Here is a 15,760-nt window from a genome sequence, read left to right on the forward strand (position 1 = left end):
TCCCTGTACCACAGCTAGTGCTGTGGCTGCTCCCTGCCTGGAAGAGGCTGCAGCACTGTGATACATTTTTTGCTTGATGGTGACCAGGTGTGGGACTGCCTCATTTCTGATATTTTTCCAGTGCTAAATCACAGACTCTGACATAAGCATACAATTCCTGGAGCTGGGGCTTTCACAAAGCAAATGCCCAACCCAGAGCCTGGTGGGCAGGTCTGGCAAATCCCTAGGTAAATGCATTTAACAGGGAAAACAGGTTATCTTTTGATCTTGGTTTTGCTACGTGAAAGTACTTGTTCTTCACAAATTCCTTCCACTGCTTGAGCAGAAAAAGCAGCATGGTGTGACAAAGTGATGGAGAATTCGGGTTATCCAAATGCTTTTTATAATTTTATTGCTTTTGCTATATTGTCTGACTTTTAGGTTACAGATCTTCTGTGTTCTTCTTGAGATGGGATTTTTCTGACCTAATCTTCAGACATCCTCTTCAGGATTCTCTATGCTCTATTTGGTCTGTTATAAACTCCCTTACAGTCTCTCATGGGTTTTAGCTTTGCGAGCACTGCTACAGATGTCCTGGTGCTTCTGGAAGCTTAGACTTGAACGTTATTAAACAGCAGAAAACTTACCTGGTGGCAAGTAGTCAGAAACTTCCAACGTGGCTTCAGTGCCTGAACACAATTTGCAGTTGAGTCCAGGCTCTAATGTGATTTCCATCTTTTTCCTCCATCCAGCTCCCTGGTTTCTCAATGTTTGTGGATGCTTAATGGTCCTTCAGGCTTCTGTTCTGCTGTCAGACTGATCGGAGCTTTGTTGACAGATTCGAAGTCCTTGGTCGGGATGTGAACGTGTCCACGTGCATGTAGAGCATGTAATTGAGATGTCTTAAGAAACTGCTTGACTTTCCTAAGGAAACCTTCCTTAGGAAGCTAGAAATTAAAAACAAACAAATAAAAAACTAAATTACTTCCTTTTCTCTAATTCTTGGTTAATACTGAAGTGTTTGCACAATACAGATTGTGACATGATTTAATCTTTGAGCCTATGTGACCTGAGAGTATAATTCCTTTAGCCTAAAACTTCTGCCTCTGTCTTTCATTAAACTGACTACTTATATGTATGTCTGCATATACTCTCTCCCACTTGCTGCCTCAGAATCGTGTTCTAACATATGCATTTAATGCTGATAAAAAGAGCACTGATACTTTTCCCCATGGTGTGATTTACAGGCTGAAGTAATTATTATTTTTTGCTAATATCCACAGTTTCTGCCATGGGAAAGACTATTTTTATGAGCACTTTGAATGAGATTGTAACAAAGGAGATTAGCTAATTACTCCAGGGTCTGTCTTCCTTTGGTGTGTGGGAAAGTTTCATGGCTGATTTCCATTTGTGTTGGCCAGAAAGCTGTGGGAGAGCAGTCCCATCATCCCACACCTGAACTTCTTGAGCTACCCCACTGATTGCATATGACTCGTATCTCATGAGTGTGTTTGGACCTGTACTCCTCTTCTGTAAGGGTTCCTGTGTGTGCCTTGTGTGTGCCATTGAACAAGGTGACTCCCATTTGTCAGTTCAGGGACATTAGCCAGCTGCGTAAGGAAATCTTAGGGCATAAAAGCAATCTTAAGAAAGCTCTATAGGGGAATTTAGTCATGCTTGTTTCTAATGAGTGTTTATTCTGTAACTATAGCTCTATCGAACAAGAGCCATGAGACACTGAAAGGACAGTGAAAGCTCACTTCCTTGCTATAGAAGTCAGCATGTGTGTGGAGTGGGAAGCAAACTGGTGGTGCCAATTATGACAACGAAATGTGGGCCCAGCATGTTTGAGAAGGGCCCTGTTTGATCCTGTGCCAGTGGGCGCAAGCCCTGTAACGAAGCCGTTCCCTGCCTCTGGCCCAGACTTCTCAAAATGCATATTTAATGCCATCTTGCAGCACTGAATATTTCAGTCACCTCTGTGGACTTTCTTCTGCCTTCTCTGTTGAGGCTTCATTGTGTTCCCTCCTTGTTTTTGCTAAGCACTTTCTCCAGGAGGAACAAGCCTTGGGTGCTGTTAGCTTTGCCCTAGGGCTGTGGTTCCCAGCCTGCTGAGCTGAAGATGGGGCTACCAATTTCCCCATTTTTGTTAGAGCTGCATGTGATTCAGAATTGCTTTTTTTTTTTTTTTTTTTTTTTTTTTTTTTTTTAAACATCATATTTGTCTGGAATTTTCTCCTAAGTTATTCGCTAATGCCTCTGGAAGCTCCAATTTGCAGCAAGCCCAGAATGTCTGGGCGATTCTTCTGATGTTAAGGAGGTCTCTGATCTTGTCGAGGCATTTAGCCACCACTGCCTGTGGGCAGTCCTTTGTGTTAACAACGGTCATCTTCCCACCTCTTCTGGGGCAGTGTTTTTTGTTCAGATAGTTCTAAGTTGTTCATGAAAGAATGCTGTGAGACCAATCTTTGCTGAAGGAGCAGATGTAGTTTAGTACATCTATAGTTATGTCAGATTCCTTCTTTTTGGTGTGCCCTTGTCTTGGGAAAATCAGCCTTTCAGCTGCTGTTGAAGAGTGCTCTTCTGTCTGCCCATCAATCTTCACTTTCCATTGAAATTAACCCTATTTTCAGGATTTGCAGGGAATACTTAAAATCTGTAGTCTTACGTGAAAAGGTGGGCCCTGTGCCTCACCATAGCTTTGCAGAGCTTCCAGGTGTGCAGCAGCTGATCTTGTACTGTCACTGTGTTTTGGAGATCTTGCATTCCTGGCTCATCACCTGCATGACCTCCTGAGTGCCAGCCTGAAGAGGCCATGTTGGCCATCCAGGATGGAGACGGGCTCTGCCAACATGTTGAGGACACTCATCTTCTTTGGGGCAGTGAGCTCCCAGGTGCCACCACATTTCAGCGTGACCCTTGCAGCAGCTGCATGCTCTGGGCTGCCTGCCACATCCCCCTGCACGCCTGAGCACCTCTGACTTGTGCCTTTGCTCCTTTGCATGCAGGAAATAAGGCACATAGGAAGCGCACACAACCGGAGCGCGGTCCCCTTCACTGCTGCCACGGCTTCTGCCCCCAAGGTGATCACTGCTCAGTACAACAGCCCGGCGGGCCTCTACTCCTCAGAAAATCTCCAGACCTTCAACAATGCTGTGGAGTCAAAGACATCGCCTGGGCCCCCTGAGCCCAGCAAGCTGTAAGTATCGTCCATGCCTCTGAGCTCTGCCCAGCTGGGGAAATGTAACAGCTCTCTTTCAGGACAGGGGACGGAGCAGACAGGCAAGAGTGGATGCAGCACCCAGGGACAGATCTCCTGGGAGTGGGGAACGTCTTACACGATGCAGAGATGAAATTAACGCTCTTGTGTTTCTTTGTTTAGCAGAGACCGACGCAGTTTCCATGTGCATTCAGCATGACGTGCAAGCCTGCTGGTCTGAACAGGTGCCTGACAGCTCACTGTGAGCTCTTTGTACAGCGGGTATCTCATTGTGACTGTGCTGAGCAGGAAGGGTGCAGCTAGAGCAGGAAGAACATCCATCCTGGCTCCCAACTGGCCTGGTGCTCACAGACAGGCTTTGACCTTACTATTTTTATTATCCGACTCAGTTTTTCTCACGAGCTTTAATATCTAGATGAAACTTTTTGTAGTGGTGTGAATAATTTTATGAATGAGACTTAAAATGATCTCAATCTTGAAAGCTTTGTGGTTCTACTTGAGTAACAGCCATAATTTCACCATGGGAACTTTTTGTTCCTGAATGTCCAAGGTTTTTTTTTTTGTTGTTCTTTTTTTGTTTTTTTTTTTTTTTTTTTTTTTAGTTGGAAGCCATAAAACAGGAGCTTTCTGAAAGCTGCATATGTTGCAGCTGGTGGGCAAGGTGCTGGGTGTTTGCTTCTCACCCCACATTAAGTGACTGAGTTAGGGATGGCAGGGAGAAAAGAAATCTGGCTTTATGTTAACATGTTGGGACCATTTGACAGTCAAATTCTATCTGGTGTAGTCTGAAGTTCCCTCCAGGAGAGAGCGCTCCCTGGAAGCCTGGGCTGTTTGATGCAATTTGTAAATGAGGCAAATAAATAGTATTGCAGAGTTCGGTCTTGCAAAGGAGGCAAGAAGGACAGGGAGAAGCCATGCCACTGAACATGGCTCTTCTGGAATTGGAGGTGCAGTGGCTGCTCAGCAGGGTGCCCAGACCAAATTGGGAGGGGCAGCAGTGAGGGTGGACAGCAAGGCTGTGGCTGAATGCTCAGTCCTGCTGCCATGTCTTCATTGCTGTTGTGAGTGGAGTGGCTGTGGTTTGCTTAGTGTGTGGACACACCTGGAGCAAGGAGGCTGGAGCTAAAGCATCAGCTGAAAGCCTTTAATGTAAAGTGATGTATGCAGTGGTGTGTCCCTCCGGCAGAAGCAACAGGCAGTATTCTGTTTATTTCACTTGGAGTATTGGTTTAGCTCTCCATTAACTTCTGAATTCTTTCCTTTCTTCCTCCTCTGCATCTTTCCTTCAATTCCACCACATAAAATACAAACGCATCCCAAACAAACACAACCCGTGCTGCTCATTGCATATGGGTGTGTGCCTACAGCCGTCGCTCGCCGATGGGTGCGCAGCAGGCTCCCTTTGCCTCTGTCTATAACCCGCTGCAGTCACCCAGTGTGGAGGCACAGGGCAGGCACAGCCCTGGTGCCCTGTCCAGCCAGGTTCGTGTGGGGCCGGAGCAGCTGAAGCACGCGGCCCAGGCCTGCCCTAAAAGCCCTGTGGAGGTGGAGGTGCCAGGACTGAAGGTGCTGCATGTGCAGTTCAATTCTCCCCTGCAGCTCTATTCGCAGAGCAACATCATGGATTCCCTGCAGGGGCAGATCTCTTCCATCAGCCCTGATTTCCCCAGGTAACCTGCCTGCCACTTCCATAGCCAGCACAGAACATCCACTCATCTGCGTCTCAGTGTCCACAAGTGCCTTGTCTCTGTCTGTGGCTCCCAGTGCTGGTTGGTCATGAGGGAGCACTTACATTTCACCTTCCCAAGGGCAGTGCATGACTTCACAGGAGCTTTCTCTGCATTGTGTTTGTGTCAAGCACCAAAGCATCATTTCAGCCTGCCCGTGTGTCTGGTACTGCATACAGCAAGGAGTTAAGGGATATTCCTGGAGGATCCACTTGCAATGGATGGATTTTCTGTGGGAGGGTTTTTATCCCAACAGCTGCTTTTTTTTTTTCTCCCAAACCAAAATGACTGTTGTTTGCAGCTGGGTGCTGCTACATGTGTCTGTATGTGGTCAGCTGTGGTTTAGTTTGACTGGCTGGGCCATGGCTGTGTGCGAGGAGCTTAATTTCCAGGTGAAACAGGTCCTGCGTGTTTCCCTCTTTGTCTGGCAAAGCTTATGGGTTTGGAGTAGCCCAGGTGGGTGGCACGTGTGCAGAGAAAACCTCCAACTGAGGTAGAGCTCTTCAGAGGTGCATAGGAGCTGGCCCCATGGATCTCATGGTTCCTTAGCCCTTATGTTCCCCTCCTTGGCTGAGCACCACATGCTTAGAAACAAGCAGGTTGGTGTCCTGGTCCACAGGCTCCCATGGGCAGGCTTTGCTGTGTGGCAGTGATGGCAGGATGCAATGGATTCACAGCTGTATTATTGCTCAGAGCACTTACTTGCTATGAGTCACCAGTTGGGCTGTAGGTGATCCTGTGTTCCCCAGGAGCAGGCACATTGGCTGGGCAGCTTTGCTGGGTGGCTGATGCTGCTAACAAAGGAGACAACAAAAGCGAGTACAAGATCTCCCTGTAGCCCAGCTTTAAGACTTTTATAAGCTTGACAAAATGTGTTCACGTGTAATAATGGAATCACATTAGTAATGAAAAGACTGTGCTTTTCTGAAGATGCTGTGCGAGACAGCCTTTATGTTGTCTTAGTATCATCATCTTGCCAGTTTTAAAGCTCTGTTTTAAAGCAGTGTTATTCCATCAGTATTGCGAGTTTCCTGCACTAGAAGCATTGAAATCTAGTCATAATTGTTGGAGTTGGAGGTACCAGTAGAGAGGGGTGCTGGAGCTGTGTGTTACAAAGCTGTTTTGGGCAAGGGCACCATTTAGTGGTGTTTGCAGCAGATGAAGTGCCTTTGTGACAGCAGATAGCATAAATCTGCTGGTGTGGAGACCTGTTACTGCAGGTATTACAGCGCTGTGTCCTTGGCCCTTCAAAAAATGCATGTGCTGTTTGTTGGGTTCTGTTTTGTTCTTGTGTGAGTACTGTAGTTATTCCCTGCTCTGACAATTGGAGGTATTTCTCTCTTCAGAATATGAATTTGAGCAATTGGGGTGTTTTTAATATTTTTTCTGAAATTTTGTATATGCAAGCGTATCTATCTGGTACATCTCTGGAAGAGCTGATCTGTATGTTTTGCATACCATCAAAATGCATGGTTGAAATGCAATGGCTTTGTTTGACTCTCCTGCTTGTTCAGATGATAGAGCCTTTGCTTTTGAATGCATGTTTGTGAGACATTGTTAGTGTGCACACTCCAAGGACTGCCTTCCTCTCCAATGATTTTGGAGGTGGACAGTGAAGGGAGTACATCAGTTTATGTAAGGTGAATGTAATGTGGAGCATGGATTCATTTGGGATAATCTAGAACATTGTCTATGTAATTGAAGGGATCTTGTTTTATTCAGGGTGAAAATCTTCAGTAAGTGGGATTTAGGCTTCCAGGATTCAGATGCTTGCAAGTCTAGTGTGCTTCCTGCTCCAGTGAGAATTAGCAAAGTCCTTGGGCCAGGAGTGGACATAATGCCCACTTGAAACACTATTTCCAACTATTTCCAAACAGAGGATCCTTTATCTGGATCCTGCAGCTGTTACTGAGTGAAGGTGGCTTTCACTACCACTTCATAACGTGCTTGCAAAGATGCATATTTTTCTAAGAAATAAAATTTATTGAATTTGAGAGTCACGGCAGTGTAAGGTAGCAGTCTCAGGTGGTTTAGGTGTGTGGAGACTGCACAGTGGTGGCAAAGCTACTATGTGGGACTCCTGTCCCAGCATGTGTTATTTCCTGGTTCCTGGACAGTAAGACAGTTTCTGGAGTAAGCAGCAATTGGGAAGCAGAGGGAATGCGCTGGGGCTGGCCAGGGATGGTGAGTGAGAACCTGATGACAGCAGAGTGCATGGGTGGCCCAGCACCTCAGTCCTGGGGGCTGCAGCTGTCTTCTGCGAGCACATCCGGCACCTCTGTGTCTCATGGCATCCTGTTCTGCCTTTGTTTGCACGTTCGTCTCTCAGTCACATGATGCATTGCGATGGTTTTGCTAGAGGGACTGGCTGTAGTGTTTAGCCATTGAACAAGTGTGTTTTCTCTTCCTTCCTCAGTTTAGATCAGCACAGCCATCCCTCAGGCAGCATTGCCATAGACAGAGACTCTGAGGTTTACAAGATGCTCCAGGAGAACCAAGAATCGCATGAGCCACCCAGGCAGTCTGCTTCCTTCCTAGTGCTGCAGGAGATTTTGGAGTCAGAGGAGAAAGGTAAGCCCTCCTGAGCACCCAGCCTGGGTGCACCCTTCCTTTCAGCCATTCCTTGGTCTGTGTATGGTGGCTCAGAGTAATGTCTCAAACTTTCTTCTCCTTCCTTAGCTGTTGTTTCTTCGAAGTAGTATGTACAGGTGACTTCCACAACAACTGTGGTCCCTTTCACTGACGTTACTCTTAAATTTCTTCTCTGCAGCTAGTTTTGATGTCTGTGGGCACATATTGTTACTCATTCATTGACTGAATGCTCAAGAAATAAAACCCTACTGCATTTAGTTCTTAAGGAATTCTAGAAGTTGCAAAAGCCTTCCAGACTGTCCCAAGTTTTGCCCCTATTGGAAAATATTCACCAATTTAAGGACCATCTTAGATTTATGACAACAGGTAATACAAGATAGTATTCTTTAGTGAATCTTAATGTTTCTGGGTGCCATCCTTTGACAGGAGAAAAAAGGATCTTCTGCAACTGAATATAAAAAATTTGGAAGCAAGGTTACAGCAATCAGTTTGCAGTTTTAGACCTGTGAAAATCTTGTGCTGCTTGGCACTCTTAATCTGACATCTGGACAGCATGTAGTTCAAGGCTATAGACTTCTAGATAAAAACTCTGATTAACTTAGGTGGGAGCCAAATCATACTCCCTTCTCCCTTTAAATAGAGTAAAATAAACAAATAATTAGGGAAAGAATTCCAGGAATGAGCGTTTTTTTTCCCCCCTCTTAAACCAGTTGAGACTTCATCTGTTGTGTTATTGGCTTGCAGTAGAGTATTCAATTTCATCCAACAAAAGCGTGGTGCTGAGATATCAGAAAGGAAAACAGCTCAGCCAAATGCTGTTAGACCTAAGTGATCTGTAAGGGAACAGTAAAATGAAGGAAGTAAGGAAACAATAGGAAAAGAGAAAATAGGATTTTTGAGTCTTTACTGTTAAAATTTCTATCTGAAAGGATCTTAATAATGAGTGTTTGCAGCTTACCTCCCAGGGTTCAACTCCTGTGTGGAAGGGACTGGAGGAGCCAGGACTTCTCACGCATCCAAGGTCCCCCTCTGTGCTTAGTAGTGCTGAAGAAGATAAGCAAAAGCCTCTCTAGTTTATCAGTCTTTGAAGATTTGCAGCATTACTGGGATTCTCTGGCATGAGGTTTGCCTGCTTGATCACAGGCCAGGATAGGCTTGGGTATTGCTCTGCTGTGAGCTGTAATCACCCATGCAGAGCAAGGTTATGCAGCCCCAGAGGAGATGGTGCCCTGGCTCACACACTACTGTTCCTGGCTGAGATAGCATCCTTGGCAGTAAGTGACACCTTTTGTGGGATGCTCCTCTGAGCTTGTCTTCAGGCATTGGCTTGTGAGCAGCAGCAGGGAGCTGTCATCTCCCAGCCGGGACCAGTCCCTGGGGTGTTGCCAGAGGCATGGACTATGCTGCTCCACGCCAGCTGAAAGGATGGGGTCTGTGTGTTGCTGCTGGTGTGGGGAAGCATCATGGCTGCTCTCTGTTTAGACTTGAGCCTGCATGCTGAGGCTTAGGGTGTTTCAGAGTGGAACAAGTTATGTTTCCTCGGGCATTTTGTTAAGCTGATTCCTTTAGAGATTGAAAAATGTGCCATGAGTGTTACTAATGTGGACAAAGTGCTGTTCAAAGCAGAAGGAGCAAGCAGGGGGATAGGGTAGAACCTGAAAATGTGGTTGCTTCTTCCTTCTCAGCAAGGATCACTGCCAGCGATGGGGGTAGCAGCCAGGTGCCTCCTGGTGTGATTGAAGGGTCCACGGGCTTCTGTCCCCATTAGGGCACCTCACACTCAGCACTGAGCTAGTGCAAGCCCCTGAGCCAAATGCTGCTGTGTAGGAGAAACAGCTGTAAGTGCAACCTGGGGTGCACTCTTTGTGGCTGTTAAGGCAGTGCGGTGGCACTTAGGCTGGGTGATAGTGAGGTGGGGTGGGCAGTGCCCCAGCTTTTTCCCTTGATTCTCTGCCAGTGGTGCTGCCCTGGGTTGTGTAATATCTCAGACCTTGCTGTTCACTGGGGTGAGCCTCTCCAGGATTCTTCTTCCACTCCAAAAGGATCGGTGGGTGTACTTTGGCTTGGCAATAGTCAGAAGGGTTTTGCGCCACTTCACTGGCAGAGGCTGACATGTCTGCTCAACAGCCTCCTCTGTCCTTTTGTGACATCGTGGGAATCTGCATCCCTTCTTCCGCTCTTGCCTGGTACAGGTGAAAGTCACGTAGATAATGCTAGTTGTATCAATGGTATCGTTTTGTTAGAGGCTTCCTTTTGACTGCAGATATTTAAAGGCTTGCCTCCTATCCAGCATCTAGGATCTGCTACTTTTGTAGGCATCCAGATGTCTCCTTTGAAAGTCCTGCAATTGGGAGGTACTTTCACCCCTGGAGTGTGCCACGTGCTCCATATCCCTGCAACAAGGAGTTAACCAAGGAGCTGTGAGGGGAGCACAACACTCTACACCAGACAGCGGAGAGGAAAAGGCTTTGAAGGCCTTATTGACTGCTGGGACACCCACTTCCTCTTTCTGAACCCAAATCTAGCCATCGGCTTGAGTGTGTGCTCAGAACACGGCAAGCAGGCTCTGATGCTTCTGAGGCTGAGACTTTGCTTTTGCTTCGAATCTCTGTGCATGCGAGATGTGTTAGCCAATATCTGATGGGCTTTTAAGATGAGAAAGGGCAGTATCTCATCTTAGGGCCCACTGTCTCAGGCCCTGGGTTTCCAGAGCCAGGATCAGCTGTGTCCCTTCTCACACTCCTCCCTGCACACCCTAAGTCCCTTCCTCCTTCCCATGCATGAATTTTTGCCTCAAAGCTGATGTTGAAGGACATCACCCCTCCCTAGCAGAGCATCTGCTTGGGAGAAGCCTGGAGTCACGCATCTCACATGCTCTGAAGCACTCTCCTTCCACCCCCAGGAGATCCCAGCAAACCATCTGGATTTAGGAGCGTCAAGGCTCCCACCACAAAGGTGGCCTCATCGATTGGGAATGCCCAGAAGCTGCCCATGTGTGACAAGTGTGGATCTGGCATTGTGTAAGTAAGCCTGTCCCCAGGGCAAGCAACCTGTGCCTGTGCACCCAAGGTCCAGCCCAGCATGTGTGTTCTCACCAGCTTTGGTAGTGCTCACCCTGTAAATTCGGCAGCGAGGCAGGAATTGGGTTTCCCTCTACTGTTCCATGTCAAAGCAAATCCCTTTGAGACAGCCTCAGTGCTGTTGTTTTGCTTCCTACCAGAAATCTGTTAATATCACTTAGAGGTAAAGTGAACTTTCCATTTGAGGCCAATGTGTTTAATGATTTTCATGTCCTATTGCTCCCAGCCATGGAGCGGTGTCCTGCCCTGGCAGCTGGATGCAGTGATCTTGGAGAGCTGCCTTCTGCTCCTGTGCCAACGCAGTACCACACATCTCCCAGTGGATCTATGCAGTTAATTTTTGTTGGTTTTGTGGGGTATGTCTGACTTCTAGCACAGCAAGAGCTAGATACAGAGCTGCTGTGGCAGCACAACCAACCTCTATCTCTGATATACTCTCTAGGTTTTCAGCCACATTTTCCTCTGCTCTCATTTCCTACTTAGCCTTCACTTACTGCAACCTACTTAGCTCCAAGGGGTGAATGCTGGATGCCCATCTGCATTGTTAGGGAGGAGTTCAGCTTTGTCAGGTGCAGTGTTGTGCTACTGTGAGACCGAGCACACTGCAGTTGCATGGGCCTGGCATGCCTCCATCTCCAAGGACTATCAGAGTTGTTGCAGAAGCAATCCATAGGCTATAAATGTGAATCAGAGACAAATCATATAATTACTGTGCCAGCCACGTACAGTTGGAGTGAAAGCACAGGACTATGACTAGCTTTAAAAAGTAAAGAATGATGAAAAACATAAATGGCTGATGGAACAAATGCTGCTGGCAACTTGTGCTGCTGTTGCTGGTAGTTTGCAAGTTGCTGTGTAGTTCTTCTTAGATTTGTTGGATCAGTCTGGGAAGCCAGAGCTTGTCCATGCTGAGTGGGACAGCGAGTCTGAGACCAGTCAGGATCTGGTTGGCTTGTGCCCCTGCTCTGAGCAGGCAGTCCTTAGCAGAGGGCAGTGGCTGGCTGTGCCTCTCTGTTGGTGGTGGCAGTCACTTCCACATGTGGTCTAAAACTTGGTTGTTTGGGGCATACCTGGAGCTTGCACCCCCCCTGATGGTCAAGCTGATCCTGTTTTTTCTCCCTGGGTGTTTGAAGGCTGTTACCTGCCTTCTGCTTTTGCCTATTGCTGCTATTGCAGTGCTTCTTGCCAGCACAAGCACTGGGACCTGTCCCTCTGGAATTGAGGTCCTTGCTAGAACATGCTTTCCAGAGGAGGCTTCCCATTGCTCTTCTGTGCTGTCAGCACCTGGGCAGAGGTGAGACCTACGTTGAGGGGAAATGGTCCACCAGGGGGAGACTGAGGTGGAGGGGGGATGGTGAGATGCTAGACTGGGGGCTGTATTGGCAGACAGCTGGTGCTGAGTGCTGGTTCCTTCCCCAGAGGGGTGTTTGTGAAGATTCGGGACAAGCAGCGTCACCCTGAGTGCTACGTGTGCAGTGACTGCGGCACCAACCTCAAGCAGAAAGGACATTTCTTCGTGGAAGATCAAATCTACTGTGAGAAGCACGCACGGGAGCGAGTGGTGCCCCCAGAAGGCTACGAGGTGGTCACTGTCTTCCCTAAGTAGCCTGTGCTGCAGTGGGGTCAGCGTGGATCGTTCCTCTTCTGCTGCTCTTCTGGGAAAGTGTTGCCCTGCCCCTTGCCGACTCTCCTTTGCAATAAGGAATGCTAGACACGGCTTTGAATTTCCTTGCCGCGTGAAAGTTCCGTCTGCACACACAAGGTGTCACTAATCATTCAACATTCTTTTGTCTTTCACTGTTGTTTCTCTCTTTTTTTTTTTTTTTTTTTAATACACAGATTATTATTTTTTCCCTTCCTTGTGCTGCCAAGTGCCCAGGCATGGCAGAGGCCAAAGTCAGATCACAGCTCACCTGTATCCCAGTTGTTTGCTTTCTGTTCACATTCAATAAATAGGGTGACTCCAACAGGCAAGTGTCCACTTTCTCCTTGACTGGGGCTTCTGGGTCCCCTGTGTGTGGTGGTGCTGCCCTGGAGAGCAGCAGGACGGAATCACCAAGTAGCACACAGTGGTCTCAGGCAACAAGCAGTGATTGCAGGCTGGGATGGGGCAAAGGCCAGATCCCATGGGACCCCACAGCTATATTGCTTCCCTCTGCAGGCATCGTGGCTGCTGCCTTTCCAGAAATGAATAAACAATCCCTTAAAACATCCCAAATCTCACTGGGAGTAAGGCTGAGCTAATGCTTAAGTCTGTCTCCCGCTGTACAGCTTTTAGGTGGGCTGGAATAAGAACAGGAATAATGCACAAACCTAACTGTATTTAGCCCCTCTTCTCAGCTCCTTCTATGAACAAGAGAGTGCTATTACAGTAGCTCAGCTGGCATTCTTGTCTAGCTCATCTCTACTTGCTCAGCCTTGCTCAGCTCAGCTTGCTCAGGCCACTCACATGCACACATACATACACCTTCCAGCTCCTGCTGCAGGCAGTTTTATTTTTAAAGTGAGAGTGTAATTTTTTTTTTTTTTTTCCGGCCCTGCTTGTATGATACCCCCCTTCTCACTGATTCTACTACCCCCCCCTCAACATGTTTTCCCAGGGTGATAATCTCTCTGCTGCAGCACTATCCAGTACCTGCAGGCTGGGCTGGAGCCTGGTCAGTCATAGCATCGCCCTCCTAGATGCTGTTGGCAGGTAAGAGCAGGGCATCACCCTCATGTTCACTAAGAATATGCTGGTCACGGGTTTGGTAAGAGCACAGGAGTTTGGCTCAGGTCCCACGGAAGGCTTTGGGCAACAGATTTCAGTGGGTCAGGAAGGGTTTGTCATACAGACGGTTGTTTTGGGGTTATAAAAAAAAAAAAGGCAATCACAAACCTCTTATCTCTCTGTGAAATACATGTTACTTTTCAAGGCCATTTGAGTGTTCAATTAACTTCTGCCAGTGCAGGGAGGAGCCTCTGATCCACTGTCTAACCCTGCAGTACCTGGCAGCAATTCCCCCTCCCTGTAGTAACTGGGGCTGTCCAGCTGCGATTGCTCCAGACACTGCACACTCCCTACTTTCTCAGTGGGCTCCTGGCCCCTCACCACCTGTATTTGTAGAGCAGGGAGGAAATGCTGGCCCCAATGCTCTATCTGTGTTGCAATGACACCAAGAACTGGGGCCTGGTGCAATCACGAAAACTTTCCACACTGTAGAACGCCCACCAACAAAATGTAGCCAACTTCAGCTCTTGCATCAATGGGCCAGGACAGAAGAGCCTGAGCCACGCTTGGTATTTCCCCAGCCCCAACTCCTCGCTGTAAACAGACAAGTTTCACTTTGTCTCGGCCCCTTTATCACCCAGTCAAGCTCCTGCAGTGGGAGCTGGCAGTACTGCTGGGAAAACACTGATTGTGGGGGTCTTGACGCAGTAGCCGGGAACTACAAAAGGTTTGTGGCCCAGTGCTGGAAGTGGAGGCTTCCAATGCAGATACCAGTGTTGAGCCAATTTATTACTATGGGAACAGGCGCGCCAAGGCAATTTGCATTCATTGCTCAGGGAGGACTTTGCTCTGACTGTTGCAGCTTACTGAAAAAAAAGGAACACATTAGCTTTTTACAAAGCAAAGAGTATTTGGCAACTGCAGTTTTGACTGTAATTGACAAATTCCCCTTGAGTTTAGCAATTGGCATCTGAGGCTTGTTAACAATGAGAAACGAGGAAAAGTGGGGTCAAGTCCACAACAATGCTCAACTGCCTACTCAGGAAGGATAAAAAAAACTAAGTTTGAAATAAGAAACTTTCACTCATCCAGTTGAAGAGAGTGAGGGCAGTTTCAGCAAGCATCCTCCCAAAGAGGGCCTGGCTCACATGGGTGTGCAGCTTGGCTCAAAGCAGACTCACTTTTAACACAGACTTACTTGGGATTTTGGTTATGTCCTCTCCCTGCCACTGCCCTTTCTCCTGGTGCAGCAGGTGGTGCTTGTGCCTTGCTGCTCCTCATGGACATGGCCTAAATTCTGCATATGGACACACCATACTGAGAAGTGTACTGAGGTCCCAACCCTCTGCCCCTGCATTTGGTCTTAACAACTCCAGCATTCCCCCACCACTTCAGTGGAGGAACAATAGCTGAGTGTGTTTAGGCGCAGCATGTGACAAGGAGCACAGCTTCCAAGTCTATGTTTCAAGCATTTGTCCATCAAGCTAAAGCAGTTTTCCTGCTGGTGGTCATTACTTCCTCCAAAACAATTTAAAACTGTTAGCCTTAATCAGCCCCCACCCTTGCCTAAGAATCCTTACATTCTCAGTCCCAAATCTACTTCTGCACCTGTGAAAAATGAGGCCACTTTCCAAAACACCAGAAAAGGCCTCCAACTTTGCTTTTAGACATTAAGTGCACAAACTCTGGCCTTCTGTGAAGTTCAGGGAGGACTGTCCTTTCATAGTTCAGAGGGATAACAAGTAAGAAAACTACCCTTCACTGGAGGATTAAGAAATGCAAGGTCATGACAAGAAGATACTGTTTGCTTTAACCAACAAGCATTACATTCAACTATAGCAGTAAGTGCAAAACTTGCACTGTTTTCACCTTCTGAAAGTGGGTTGATTTGTTTGAACCATAGCTCTACAAAGCAAATCTCTCTCACTAACACATTACTGAACAGCAACTCTCATTCACTTACGCTACCCTCAGCATTAATGCTAGTCTACGCCTTTTTAGGAAGAATTAGAAGCAAGACAAGGCTTTCAGTAGGCAAAGGTCAAAGTCAGTCTACTCATTAACAGAGTTTTGTTTACCCATACTTCCATAAGGATCTGCCACTAATATAAAATGACTTTCTCCAACTCAAGGTAACAGACTGCTCTAAGGACAGCAAGAATTTCATACCTGCAAGAAAGTAACACTCCTTTGACACTGAACCTGTTTTTATATAGAAGACGTCTTCTACAAATGTTCACAAAGTGACTAAATTAAATACCTTGCCTGCTTTGTTATCTACTTCCACTCCTGTCACCTGTGGAATAAAACCAAGCTTCCAAGTGATTTGGATTTTGCATAATGTATCTATTTACCTGCACTCACTGAAGTTTCAAACTCTCCCCCGAATGTACTCCCTAGACAGAAATCTCCATTTTCCCTTTCCAGTCCCCATAGCTCCCCCTATGTGCTT

General features: G+C 47.1%; 1 protein-coding gene across 3 annotated transcripts in view; it reads left to right on the top strand.

Moving 5' to 3' along the window:
* PDLIM1 (PDZ and LIM domain 1) overlaps positions 1-12,565 on the top strand; it is a 36,205-nt gene extending 23,640 nt beyond the window's left edge. The window contains exons 4-8 of one of the 3 annotated variants that reach the window (XM_042862696.1): positions 3,362-3,423; positions 4,567-4,869; positions 7,343-7,497; positions 10,421-10,538; positions 12,018-12,565. In XM_042862696.1, the coding sequence (XP_042718630.1) occupies positions 3,362-3,423; positions 4,567-4,869; positions 7,343-7,497; positions 10,421-10,538; positions 12,018-12,204 (825 nt within the window). In that variant the 3' untranslated portion in view covers positions 12,205-12,565. Of the gene's footprint in view, positions 1-2,987; positions 3,179-3,361; positions 3,424-4,566; positions 4,870-7,342; positions 7,498-10,420; positions 10,539-12,017 lie in introns of all 3 variants that reach the window. The other 2 variants (XM_042862698.1, XM_042862697.1) reach the window with 2 other exon arrangements.
* Positions 12,566-15,760: the final 3,195 nt, after the last annotated feature.

The sequence above is a fragment of the Lagopus leucura genome, unplaced genomic scaffold (assembly GCF_019238085.1).
Source record: "Lagopus leucura isolate 7727_CA_CO unplaced genomic scaffold, USGS_WTPT01 Super-Scaffold_739, whole genome shotgun sequence".
Taxonomy (NCBI): domain Eukaryota; kingdom Metazoa; phylum Chordata; class Aves; order Galliformes; family Phasianidae; genus Lagopus; species Lagopus leucura.